At 39.6% G+C, this 14,114-nt stretch overlaps 1 protein-coding gene across 1 annotated transcript; it reads left to right on the plus strand.

The window, feature by feature from the left end:
• Positions 1-365: 365 nt before the first annotated feature.
• On the plus strand, positions 366-10,005 carry LOC128513423 (kyphoscoliosis peptidase-like). Its single transcript, XM_053487180.1, has 6 exons — positions 366-753; positions 881-995; positions 2,246-2,363; positions 5,449-5,640; positions 6,370-6,560; positions 8,247-10,005. Exons 1-6 carry the CDS (start codon positions 430-432, stop codon positions 9,566-9,568), a joined length of 2,262 nt encoding a protein of 753 aa, XP_053343155.1. The 5' UTR covers positions 366-429; the 3' UTR covers positions 9,569-10,005.
• The last annotated feature ends 4,109 nt before the right edge of the window (positions 10,006-14,114 follow it).

Consider the following 14,114-nt stretch of genomic DNA (forward strand, 5'->3'; position numbering starts at 1 on the left):
TGGTCCAGACCAACCTTACAAACGTGTGACTTACCTAAGATATACTTAGAATATGAACGTTTCGGGAATCGCGCCATAAACATTAAGACAGAGGTTGATGTCCATCTTAAGAAATAATTAGAGATAAGAAGCTTTCGGGAAACCAGGCCCAGTTTGATAGCGTCAATTCGGTCTGGGTGGGGTGGGTTGTTAAAATCACGTGATTGCAACTCAGCGCAGCTAAATTGCTGGTTTGTTACCGTAGGTAAATGAATAAATAGGGCTTGAATGGGCGTGTTTACTTTGAAATCTTGACATGCCTTTCTGGCAGGAGAGAAAGGGTGGATTATGCCGTCCAAAGGGCAGCCGCACGCCATTCACACGGTCATGGCTATTTAAGGTGGCTCCTACTATAACTCGTCAGTATCTCCTTAAAACTCAAACAATAAAATGGGGAGCCACCATGCAAAACCAAAGGCTAGCATTTCCCCTAAGAGTTCTGGGTTTGAAAAGGATGCTGCCATTGATGGGGCATTTTCCAAAAAGCAGGTACCAGTCAACAGCAGAGCTTACACTTCTGGAGCTGTGAAGAAGACTCCGGTGAAAGAGGAAGATCAGACAAGAGAAAGGGTGCAGAGTAGTGCTACTCAGTATTACAGGAGGAATGATCAGAGTATCTTGAGCCATAATGAGTCCAGAAGGAAACTGAAGAGAGAGCTGATCTCCAGTGATTTCAAGAGTGTGGATGCACATGCAATCAGTGCTGGCCAAAAGGTGAGAAATATGTGCCATCTGATACAAAGCTATTTAAAGTGTAACGGATTTAATATGTTTATGTGCTTGCAAAGTAATTAAAGGTGCTACTTATTAAATCAGCTATGTGATCATGTATGTTGTGCAGCTGAAGAGTAAGAGGATCTTCTCAGCACAGACTATTGCCAAAGCCATCACCACAGGAACGTCTACAGATTTAGAAAGGCTCCGTGCAATCTGGACCTGGATCTGTCATAATATCGGTCTGTCTTACTCACTATCACTCTCAAATAAACAAACTAGCTAACTTGTATCTCTCTGGAATTTATGTACACAGACACCCTACCAAAATGCTAAAGAAAAAAAGAAAACTTCAACATAAACAAACTTTTTTAACCTACCTATGTGGAAGGTACACAATGCATTTACAAATCCTTGTGTAAATCGGTACTATAAAAACAATCATATAATCTAAATCATATAAACAAATAGCACTGTAATATAACACTAATTTACAGTAGAGTGTGCAAGGTGCATCTGATAAATGGGCTTTATTTGACCTGCTCAGGCCTGCGCTTGCCAGGCCAACGCGTCGTACTTACGCTCTATGTCGGGATGTCCAGCTGCTTGCTGCTTTTTTTTTATAAATATGTTTCATTGATCACTAGCCATCAATCATCACTGGATGGACTTCTCTTTTGACACGTTTTTATTTTATTTTACACGTTTAAATTTGATTTAGTTAAATTAGAAAATTAAACCCAACATTCCATTCTGAGTGATTGTAATGCCTAAAACATCTACTCTGTCATCTCATCTTATTCATTCCATAAGTGTGCTATACAACCCCAACTACGTTATTGGAAGAATTTTGTGCAATTAATTTGTATATAAAGTGCTGTCTTTCTTAAAGCTGTCAAGCAAAAGGAGTGAAAAATCGGTTCCTGAGCAATCGATGTCAGCTAATTCAGTACCTTTACTGTAGACAGCGCCTTGTAATGTCGGACATAAAAGTCAGTGACTTAAGGAGACTCAGAGAACACACTCCATAATCAGTTTATACACACAAAGTAATCATTTTACATAAGATATATGTTAAGAGTCTTCTTAGCGCGCTAATAGTGTGCGTTATCTGTAAGATATTAGATATGTTTGCTCTTTAAAAATTATTTGTATCAGTTTACCACTTATTTTTAAAACCTGGCTAAAGTGAAGGTGTGAATGTTTCTGTGTGTATCTTTAGAGTCGGGTCAGATTTTCTACTGTCAGTTATGATAAGCACATAAATGTGATTTATTCTTATGTTATGTACAGTATATGCTTTACTAATGTGTTTCCTAAAAGCCATAAAGCAATGTGTGGTGTTTTCTTGATTGCTGTTCTGATGCAAAAATTCACAAACTTTTGCACAGTAGCATATGCACTGTTTAATCTGTACCCAATTAACAAAAACATATTTGACAGGCAGATCTTAAAACATATGCTTCTATTGAAAAAAGTTGTTTTTGTGCAGACTATGATGTGAGCGGGTATCTGGGTCTGACTGAGAAGGTGTATTCTCCTGAGGAGGTTATTAAAACAGGACGTGGGGTTTGTGCTGGATACTCAAGCGTCTGCTTACAACTGTGCAGGTAAGAGATCCCGTTCACCTTAAATTATTAGCAGCAATCAATATGATGTAATTATATAATCATTATGCATTTAACATATTGATGTAATATTTGTTAGATTTCTAACATTGTTTATTCCACAACATAAAGGCATAAAATGTCTATTATCTATTTTTACTATGTACACTAATTAATCATACATAGCAAATTCCCAAGTGTTCAATTAACACTTATACTGTTGAATTAACACCCGACAATGTTTATATTAATCAAGTTGGACTTAAATAAACTTTGAAAGTGTTAAATTTTACTGTGTATAATCAGTAAGTGCATAAACAGACAATAACTTACTGCAAGTGCATGTAAAGACGTGATGATGGATAGTTAATAAAATAAGTATGGAGACAATTTTAAATTTGAATGCATTTTAATATGGCTAATAATGTTTTCCTTTGCAAACAAATAAAAACTATACATGTATGCAAGTAAACATCTCTCTTTTGTTCTAATTATTATTATTTTTTTTTTGTTATTGTTTTGGTTGTTGTTGTTTAACTTTATGGTAATAAATTAAATGCTTAGTGAATTTGATGATTTTATAATATTGTGGCATGGGCGGGGCGGCGGCTGACGACCAGCATGCTTTGCGGGAATTTCGGTGTGTTCACCATGATGGGGAAAGGTGTTTGGGTTAGTGACTTCGGCCAGGTTGTGTGTGTGAGGGCTAGAACGTGTGTCTTATGTTTGTGACTGTGATTGTGCATGTGCCGTTGTGTTGGAAACCCATTAAAGTACTCCCAGCCATTGCATTGGGCAGCAAATAAGCTCGCTCGTCTCTCCAGCATTTCTTCAGGCGTAAAAACGCTACATTGGTGTCAGAAGTGGGATGGAAAGTCACGGGTTTGAGCGCACAACGGAGGACCTTCAGAAAATCCAAGCGGGCCGCCGAGTAGCGGAGCGACTACTCGCACGGAAGAAGCGCTTTCCTGACGGAGCTAGCGCGAGCACACCACGTCAGCCAACGCGAAGCGGGAAGAATAAAATCCCGGCGCTGGATCTCGGGGCGGAGGCTGGCGCGGCGCAAGCGCCGGAGCAAGCTACAGCTCCGTGCGCTGTTAGCCGGCAAAGCGTCCTGCCGCTGCGCGAGGCCGAGCGTGCTGAGCCCATATCGGCGGTACATCACGGCGGAAGAGCCGAGCGATCGCCCGCAGCTCAGTGGCGCTCGGTTCGTGAACCTAGCCGGGGACAGGGCTACCAGTCGCGGCTAGGCAACGAGCAGCGCTCCGACGTTTCACGGCGAGGCCGAGGCACGGGACAGCGTACACCAGCAGCCGCTAAACCAGCGCCGGGAGGACACTTGGGAAGCCGCGCGGGGCTTTACATTGACTGTGTGCTGGATGGCGTCTTACTGCGGGCGCTCGTGGACACCGGCTCCACTGTTTCGCTGCTGCGCTCTGGAATACTGGGGCAAGGCGGGCGTGTTCGCCGACGGCCTGATCCTGCCTTCAGCATCCGCACCGTTGCTGGGGGCTGCGTGAAGGTAAGGGCGTGTCGCACAGTGCGAGTCCAGGCGGGTGGACGGACTTATTCCCACGGGTTCGTTGTGGGGAATGTCGAGGAGGACTGCATTTTTGGGTTGGATATTTTGGATAGATGGGGTGCGGTGCTGAACTTGTCCAGCGGAACTCTGCGTGGTAACTTCGGGGTAGCCAGGTTGCTCGGACCCAAACCACAGCCGGACAGATTAGCAGCACACACCCGGGGGGTGGAACTTCCGGTAGCAGACCGAGGGGAAAATCTGCGCGCTAACACCGGCGCTTTACCTCGCCGGCCGGGCAGCAAAGCGCGTGGCCGGTACTGCGAGCAAGTGGTGCGCCGTCGCGACGTAGAACCCTCGACGCAGGACGTTCCCCCCGTGCAGTCCTCCAGGCTCTCCGGTGGTGATCAGCCGTCCGAGCCAGCGTGCAGCCGCGTTACTGCGTCACCCGCAGTCGCTCCGCCGGTCTCACAGAACTGTGAACCGCTCATCGCCAGGCAGAAGGGCCCCACCCAGCGCTCGCGGGCTCCGCTGCAAGACTTTCGGGTGGGGGCACCTATGGAGCGAATGGGCGTGGACACTCACAGCCAGGGGCGAGATTTTGCTGCTGGCGAGCAGGTGTGGGTGTGTTCCTCCGGAAGGAGAAGGAGGGGGCTCTCGGCCGGGCGTGTGTCTCACTGGGTGGGCCCCTGTACGGTAATAGCTCGGCTCTCCGATGTCATCTACCGGGTGCGGTTGGCGGGGCGGGCACGGGTTTTGCTTCACCGGGACCGTCTTGCGCCTTGCCAGCCGCACGCCGGGGAAACATTGAACTCTGTGGAGGCCGGACCGCCTCAGGACTACGTTTGCGTTCATCCCTCACCTGCCAAAGGACGCCGGCGTTCCCACCGCCAGCGCCGACCGCCTCCAAAACGGAGTTCTTCATGGTGACCAGGGACGGTCACAGCTCGGGTGGGAGCAGTGTGGCGTGGGCGGGGCGGCGGCTGACGACCAGCATGCTTTGCGGGAATGTCGGTGTGTTCACCATGATGGGGAAAGGTGTTTGGGTTAGTGACTTCGGCCCTGTTGTGTGTGTGTTGAGGTGTGTGACGTGTGAAATGTGCTCCAGTTCAGGCTGACGCTGAATTGGACGTAGGCTCCTGAGTGAAGGTGCTGTTCATGCTATACCGGCTGTGTGCCTAATAAAGTACTCCCAGCCATTGCATTGGGCAGCAAATAAGCTCGCTCGTCTCTCCAGCATTTCTTCAGGCGTAAAAACGCTACAATATATACAGTGCTGGGCAAAATCATTAGACCCCACTAATTTCTTCATATTTTACTTCCAAAGAACCAGACCTTCTTGTACTTTTTTGGACCTCATTTTTGGCAAGTTTTTTACTTTTCAGTCCCTTTACCTGAGCATTTTCAGAGAAATGCTATTTGTTTGTTCAGCCACACAGTGACTTATGGATATTCGAAGCATAAAAATAATTTAACGTAAGGCATAAACCAGTGATAAACAGGTGCAGATGATGACAGATGATCAGACGCATGTTTTGAATAGCACTTTGAGTTGTGGTCTTTATGCAGGGAGGTTGGCATTGAATGCAGAGAGGTGAGTGGACATGGCAAAGGTGCAGGATACAAACTGGGTCAAAGCTACCAGAACACTGAGTCAAACCATCGGTGGAATGCGGTCCGTTTGGAGGATCACTGGTATCTTTTGGATGCCTGCTGGGGAGCTGGAGTAGTGGATATGGATAACAAATCCTATACACAGAGGTACCGAATACAAATAACGTAGAGGTACTGTATACCTAGTCATATATATACTGTACACTGTATGACCAAAAGTTTGTGGGCATCTGACTATCATAGCTACTGTATATAATACATGATTAGTAAACATCCAATTCCAACACCTCTGGCATTAATAGAGGATTAGTGCCCTTCACTCTTTTAGGAAAGGTTCCCATTACATTTTGAAACAAGGATGGGAGAATCTGTTCCTATTCACCAAAAGGAGCATTAGTGGGATTGAGCAAAGTTGTCAAGCAAGAAAGTTTAATGTTCAACCAATTGTGAAGGGAAACCTTAATCCTACTGCATACTGAGACAATTTAAGATATTTGTGTACTTGCACATCTGTGAAAACTCTTAGTTGTAAGCCTGAATATGAGCATGAATGTAAGGCATATAAATAGGTTATATGGCCAAAGGTTTGTTGACATCGCAAAGTAACAGTCATATGTGTTTGTTACAGATTTAGTTCCTCTTTGCTGTTAGAACTCTGTCCATTCTTCTGGCAAAGCTTTCCACTAAATTAGGAGTAAAGCTCTTGTAATCCATTCAGCCACAACAATATTAGTGAGGTCAGACACCTGGGCCTGAGGCACAATATCTGTTCCAGTTCACCCCAAAGATGTTTAGTGGGACTGAAGTCAAGGCTTTGTGTGGAGATTATTATTAGTGGCATTAAAAAAAATCATGATTCTTCCCCACTTCTAATAGATATAATGAATTCTACTTCCTGACTGATCCAGAGGAATTTGTCAGCTCACACTTGCCTAAAGAGGAGGAGTGGCAGCTGCTGGACAAGCCAATTAAGCTGGAGGAATTTGAAAAGAGTGTGTTCAAAGCCTCAGAGTTTTACAAGTTTGGGTTAACACTCATTCACCCCAAACAATACTTACTTGTTACAGGTTGGTCCTTACTCTCTCTTCTGATTCTTACATCTTACACTGATTTTAATTCTGTCTTTACAGCTGAGTTTTACAAGGGGGTATCAAAAAGTTTTGAGACTAGTTTTGTAACACACCAAAATATGGTAGCACAAGGCTGCATGCACAGTCACAGGGGGCACCGACCTTCATAAGTCAGTGTGCCAAAAGACATTGTGCTACATTACCAAAAAACTGGTGCTATATATATATATATAATATTGAAACTTTCCGGCAACATGTTCAAGATGATCTTGGAATAACATTGCTGTCTATAATTCAGTAATAACTAATATAATTCAGTAGGGTAAATGGTTTCAAATAAGACATTTATTTAATTATTGATATAGATTATATTTATTGTATTCGTTATACTACCGTAGGTAAATATACCAATCCTAAATGACAATGAGTGTAATATCAGTATATATATCTATATATATCTATATATATATATATATATATATATATATATATATATATATATATATATATATATATATATATATATATCAGTATTTCATTGTTTTCTTAATGTTTACTTGTAGACAATTTAAGGTACAAATATTACTTAATGCCATTAGATCTGTAATGAGTATAGACTGGACCACAATGGGTTTTGCTGTTATAAGGAAAGAACGTGTGGTGTGGTGCAGCTGGGTATGAAGTAAGCTTATTATTGCCATCCTAAAATTTATTATTTTTCACATCTTGATGTTTTCTGTTGTGCTTTATACTACAGAAGTTTGTCATTCCTAACAATTTTCTATTTATTTGTATTTGCTTATAATTATATTTAATAGTGTGAAAAGCCATCAGAACAGTTTGCATTACATCAAATGTCACACCATTCACAGAAGTTCTTTACGTCTTTTTTTATTTATTTAATAAGACAAAAATTTATCCATTGTGAAAAGAGGATTTTCCAGTAATACAATCTTAAATTACAGCCTTATTTTTGACTAGTCGAAAGAACCAATACTGGAGACATCTTCAAAAGATGAAGGTCTCCTTATTTAATTATTTAAAAAAAAAAATTCATTCATGTTATTATGGGAATGACAACATACAAAAAACCTTTGCATTCATGTCTTGCAGCCTGAAATACTGTCTGCGCTGATGTTAATCAACACTTTATCACTAATCAGAATTGAGAATTCAACAGAGATGTGATTTAAATAACCATAAAAACACAGCTCACTGACATGAATTGACCATCAGACCGCTGGACGCTGACTTTAACTGCATGTCTGCAATCTCTAATGGGTAACCTTTTAACCTAGGATGTCATTACTAGCCATAAAAAAACATGGTAGTTTTCTAATGTGAATCAAAAGTGTCCTAGTATTGACTAATGTTCTTTGATGGTGATCTTGAAGTAAAAGTCCATGGCTTTAATAATTGGATGGAGCTAATAAAAATAAGTAATCATTTTTGTCTTTCTCTCTGTCTGCAGGAAATAAAATGAATCATATATAGCAAATGTTTATGCTAGTAGAGAATGCAATCATACCACTGGGGGCAATTGACAATCCAGACTATATTGTGGATATAACTGACTGACTATATTAGGAGAATGAGTAGATGCTTAAACATTACTCTAACTATTCTCCAAAGTAAATATTGAGAATTATTAAGTTATAATTATAATCATATGCTCATTTCCAGAAAATGGTGAGGCTTCCATATCAATCAGACTCTCTCAGACTGTGGACTTCATGTATACGATTTACCAGCACCAAAATGGTGAACAGAAGGAGCTTAGCAAATCTATGGGTTTCCTCACTGTTTTCCAGAACATCATGAAGCTTGTTCTAATTCCTCCAATGTCAGGAACATTTGAAATCATGCTGTTTGCAAAAATAATACCAACTCCAGCAAACTTCAATTGGGTGTGTTCCTTTTTACTGGAGTGCGATAAACCTAAGACTACCGAGAATTTCCCAGAAAACCCTTACTGGTACTGGGGGATCCAACAAAATGCTAAAGATCTGGGATTAAAACCATGTTTATATGGACATAAGGATATTTTGCTGAAATCAGGGTCATCTGAACTTGTGCTTCATACTAACAGACCACTCACGATGCTCTGTGAAATAAGTCATAAGGATCTGGATGCCACTTTGGCTAAGCGATGTCTGGCCACCCAAATTGAAACAGACAAACTGACCTGTATCATTCTTTGTCCATACATTGGTTATTACAGACTGTCTGTGTTTGTTAATGACTATGAGAACGATAGTCAGAGCTTCCAGAATGTAGGAAACTTTCTACTTCATTGCACTGCCAACCCAGTCAATTTGAATCAGCTTTTCCCTCCAGATCTCAGCACGTTTTGTGGGCCTGGAACCAGGACTGACAGTGCTGGCTTGTCAAAGTTCAGTCACACAGGGGCAATAGTGAGTACACAGCAGGGAATGTTTAACATCACCTTCCAGAACCAGCATGACCTGGAACTTCATGCCGTTTTAAAACATAGCAAAGAACAGTCTAGACACCCCCTTTCTCGGCATGTTTTCTTCACCTACAATGGTAGTAAGGTCACTCTCAGTTTAACTCTACCTGAGCCAGGAGTTTACAAACTGAGTCTTATTGGAAAAACTCCGTCCACCCAGGAATTTAACCTGCTGTGTGATTTCATCCTTCAGAACGACTCAGAGAGCCCAGGGTTGCCGTTTCCATATACCTACACAGCTTGGAGGAAGGGCAGTGTGTTGTATGAGCCACGGTCAGGCTTGCTTGAGCCACTGTGTTGTGTAAAGTTCCGTGTCCTTGTCCCAGGGGTTCATAAAGTCATGGTGCTGGGAGAACGGACTGTGGATCTGACGATCAATAAGAGTCATATTTGGGAAGGAGAAGTGTTCACAGGGAACGTTAGGCAGATTAAACTGGCAACCAGCCAGGACGAAACATCTAACAAGATGGACATTGTGATGACCTTTGATGTTTTGAGGTCACAAAATGGAATGTTAAAAAAAAAAGTGCATTGAGAGGCAAATCCCTTATTTGATACTAATGATGTTGTTAAATAGAATTGTCTTTCATAGAGCGTGTATTTCACCTTGTATGTAAAACATGACTGATAACTGTAGACACTATTTGTAAGAAAACCTTGCAGCTTTCAGGCTTATTTTTACATTTTCTAAGAAGCTGTGGTCATACCAGATTGTGTTTGTCTTTGTGTATGTCATTTCTTTTCTTCAAGGTTCTAAGAGAGATGCACTGCAGTTAGAATGAAGCGTCTATAAAAACAATGTTATAGAAGCTCAAGAAATGAGCACATTTAACTTTAAATATTATCTTCTGGTCTTACTTGGTTCCTAATTTCAAAGAAAATACTTTCAACAAAAGTAATCATCCTGTATAATGGCGTGAAAATTCATGTATGAACAAACACACTCGTTAGAGAATAAACAGCATTTAAGTCTCTAGCTTTCACCATTACCTTTTAAGAATTGCAATTTTGCCATTCTTTTATTTCACCGTGAATTTTTATGCATATAAATATAAAACCTGTGCATCAGCAGTCAGCACAAGGGTGCACATCAGCTCTCAGTTGGTCTTGTAATTAATTTAAGAGTCGGAGCACAGAAGCAATGCCATGCTCCCATACACACCATCTATCACACATCACAGCAACGCATCAATCGAGCAGCTTACACGAGGCAGAAAATTCAATCTGTTCTCACTGTCTTTGACACACTATTTTTACATTGCCCAGAATGATAACAATTGTTTAACCCCTTTAACAGCCACCCCCCCACCCCCCTTCCCTGGAGCTCCAAAGACCACACCGTCAGCATGATGATTGGTTAAGACATTGACATTAGCTCTGTTTTTTTTTTTTCTGACACTCTTTCTTGGGTGATTAGCATCACTTCTGTTTCATTCTTCGAGGAGCAGATAATCAGAGGACAATTTAGGCTGTTGCCAGGTCTTGGCAAAATACCGTTCCTAGTTGATTTAAAATGCTGGTGACGTATAAAAACAATATAATTATTAGTTATTAGTTATAATTATAAGTCATTACTTGGTAAAAAAAAAAATGCTGCTGAATATATGGTACTGACCAAAACATGGTATTGGTGCTTAAAAGTCTCACCTTTGTGAAAAAGTGACTTTTGTTTTATTTTTAAATCTTTCAATAATCTTAAAATCATCCAATATGAAATTTTTGATTCCACATAAAAAGAAATAAACCTGAAATAATGTACTATTATATAATGTTAAATTTGTATAATTATATAATGCAACATGAATTTGTCATGGTTATGGACATTAGAGATTTTTTGGGAGGAAATCCTTAATTTTGCATAGAATGCTTTAATTTAGGCAACAATTTCATATTTAAATTTCAAGCGTAGGCCATATGCATCTACAAGCTAATATAATTTTTGTTGTTCCCTGTTGCACAAACTTTATAAGTAGCTACTTAATATAGCTTAATATGGCACACATATTTTCTATATTATATGTAAAAATCAGCACCAATACTGTGTTTGACTGTTTGTTCGCGCTATATCAAAGTAAAGCTAACAGATCAGATGCTAAAGGTTATTTTCGAACTTGCTAATAACAGAACTAACTTTTCTTGTTCTCTGTACGTAGGTCATAAGGACACTTTATATTCATTATTTTTTTTCTTTTCCTCAAATAATCCTGAGCACTAAAGCATGCATCATCTTCTGGCAAAAATGATTTACAATGCAAATCCAACACACCTGACTCTAATATTCAAATTCTGCTAGACAGCATGATTAGCTGAATCAGACGCACAGATGTCACGTCGCCTGTGGCCTATTGGAATCGGTCAACTGCTTTCACACCTACACTGCAGTGTGTTTCCAACCTTTCCAATCTGTTCGCATACATTTTATGAAACCTACACGTAATTGTCAAGCAAGCTGCGGAGACAGACTTATTCGAGGGGAATACTAACTTCGAAATTCCACAAGGGTTTCTTGGACGAGGAAATCTGGGTTTTTATAGTTTGTGTGTGTACAGTATGAGTGTGATTAGTGACAGGTGAGTGCAGTCAGAAATCTGGTAATTCAGAGGTCAGAAGTGCAGAAAGGGTGAATGAGTCAGCAAGTTACTGCCAGCCCTTAAAATTCACATATCATTTGTAATGAAGTATAATAGGTTAACTTTGGTAAATTTGCTAGGTAAAATTTATTATAAAACAACGTTAAAAAACGTTAGGTATCAATTTACATTTTGTTATTAACTAGGTACTGTAAATATCCTTGCTGAGTCAAGTTTTTATTTAAATCCCAAAAATATTTGGTCAGCTAATTTCATGGATATTTGCTTTTATACGTCTAGTTTTTGTTTATTTGTTTGTTTTTAATTGAGTAAGATCTTGGCAAAGCACCCATACTTTCAATTAAGTACAAATATTCGGTAGCATCAACTTTTCAGTTTACATCAATTTTTTAAACCTGCAATCATGTCAGCTGTACTTCATCTCATTCATTAAACAAAAGCCCTTAAGATAAGCAATGTCTTTTTTTGATGCTTAATCCTTTAACGTCCTTCATAAGGAAAAAAATGCATATAAAGAAGGTTTTACTTTTGTGCACCGGTCTACACAGTGCTGAAACCACATGAGGTTTGAAATGCAATGTGTACAATTTAGACTGGCCATTGTCCAAATGATCTCAATAAACCAGGACTGTGCATGTCTTTTCTACTGCGTCTGAGCTGACACTAGAGGTCACTTTATATTCTAGTGTAAGGAGAAGCCATATGGCTCATTCTGTATTGAGCTTACAGTCTGTAATATGCAAACAAAGCTTGTTTAATCTTTCAGTTTAATTTGAAAACTACACCATGATTTACTTGGCATCATACATTTATTTTATGACTTTAAAATGTGAATGGTTCTTTACTTTAGAATGTGTGATGTATTAGTTGATGTTTGTTTAAGAGAATATGGCCAGACTCACTTACAGTATAGGTGTAAATACTTGGTTGTTTTTAGTATAGTCTATGTTCTATACATTGTTGGTTAAAAGGTTATGTTTGTTATGGTTATGTTATGGGCCAAAAGGTGTTAATTAAATAGTCTATGTATCAAAATTATTTTGTGTTTAATTTCTTTTTAGGGCAAACCTCGTTCCAAATCTGAACTAATATTTTGAAAATTATTTTTTTCGAAAAAGTTAATACATGGACATTAAAGGGAATCTATTATGCGAAATTCACTTTGTAGTCATTTTTAGACATTTAAATGGCAAATGTACATACAGTAAAGAAAAACATAAGAAAATAAGAACAGATTTTCACGCTTTTGTTTTTTAAACCCTTTTTTCAATTTTTTTTTATTTTGCAGTTCTTAAATACACCAATCAGATTTTACTACTATAGTTACGCTTTTGTATGAAATAAATTAATTAATCAAAGAAATGTGGACAAACCCTCCTCTGACTCATTGCTCAGCACCACCTAGCTGTTCCACTCTTTGATCATGTTTTAAATCATGGTCATTCTCAGGGGGAAATAAAACAAAGTGTATTTCTTTATTTCAAAAAATGATGTTTTGACATATATCCTGAAGTGCTAAGTGTTGTCTCCTTGTTTAGCAATTAACTGGTATTTAATAATTGCAGAGAAAATGTGCCAGAAAATCTGTGAAACCTTTATATACATCAAGCAGCCCAAATATTATGACCACCCACCTAATATTCACCTAATAATACACCTAATCTAAAATAAACTGGGATTCACTGTGTGTCCTGACTCAGGACCATCCTCAAGTGTCCAACACTGTCACCCCGGCAGCGTCAGGGCTCGATCCAAGGCACTTTAACCGAACCACCTCAGCCCAATTTACTGTTTATGTACAATTTTACAGTGTATCAATCAAACTCAATCTCTGTATACAGTAAGTAAATAAATGAGTGTCTCCGTAATGTGTTTGACGTTTTCAAAAACACTATAATGACTAAAAGGCCTAAGGCCAGGTTTGTGTTTTTTTTCCAAAAAGAATAACAGAATTCTAAAGGCTTATAGAAAAAGTACCTAATTTCTCTAATGATACTAATGACACTAGACACAACACAATATATGGGAAAGGCTTTTCATAGTACTGATCTGCTTTTGGCACATATTATTAGATCTAAAATTGCACAAATGTGTATTATTATGAAAACATTTAAACAGCTGTATATAACCCAGCTTTCATGAGTCCCCATCTTCTCCTATAACATAAATTGTGAGGAAGTCAGCCTGAGAAAAGGTCAGGGCATTATAAATAGCCATGCTCCCACATTGTCAGCTCAGGAACTGAGATCACCCATCAAGCCATCACTATGACAGAGCTGATTATTGCAGAACACTATCAGTTACTGCTTCTCTATTCTGGGTCAGTGTACAAGGGCGACATGGGCGATGTGTATAGATCATACGCTCAGGGACATGGGGAAAATTTCCTCAGCTTGTGTGTATTCACAAACACACTTCTGTTCTGTATTCCTACTGTACTTCTCCGGTAGATAATATTTGATAATAATGCAGATGTTTAGTAATGCATGC

The sequence above is a fragment of the Clarias gariepinus genome, chromosome 2, assembly GCF_024256425.1.
Source record: "Clarias gariepinus isolate MV-2021 ecotype Netherlands chromosome 2, CGAR_prim_01v2, whole genome shotgun sequence".
NCBI classification, from domain to species: Eukaryota; Metazoa; Chordata; class Actinopteri; order Siluriformes; family Clariidae; genus Clarias; species Clarias gariepinus.

Bases quoted from the DNA above. Each gene is read 5' to 3' on its own strand.
- LOC128513423 (XM_053487180.1), top strand. From the start codon at position 430: ATGGGGAGCCACCATGCAAAACCAAAGGCTAGCATTTCCCCTAAGAGT. The intron at 754-880 runs GTGAGAAATATG...TATGTTGTGCAG, and splicing joins CAATCAGTGCTGGCCAAAAG to CTGAAGAGTAAGAGGATCTT. The intron at 6,561-8,246 runs GTTGGTCCTTAC...GCTCATTTCCAG, and splicing joins ACAATACTTACTTGTTACAG to AAAATGGTGAGGCTTCCATA.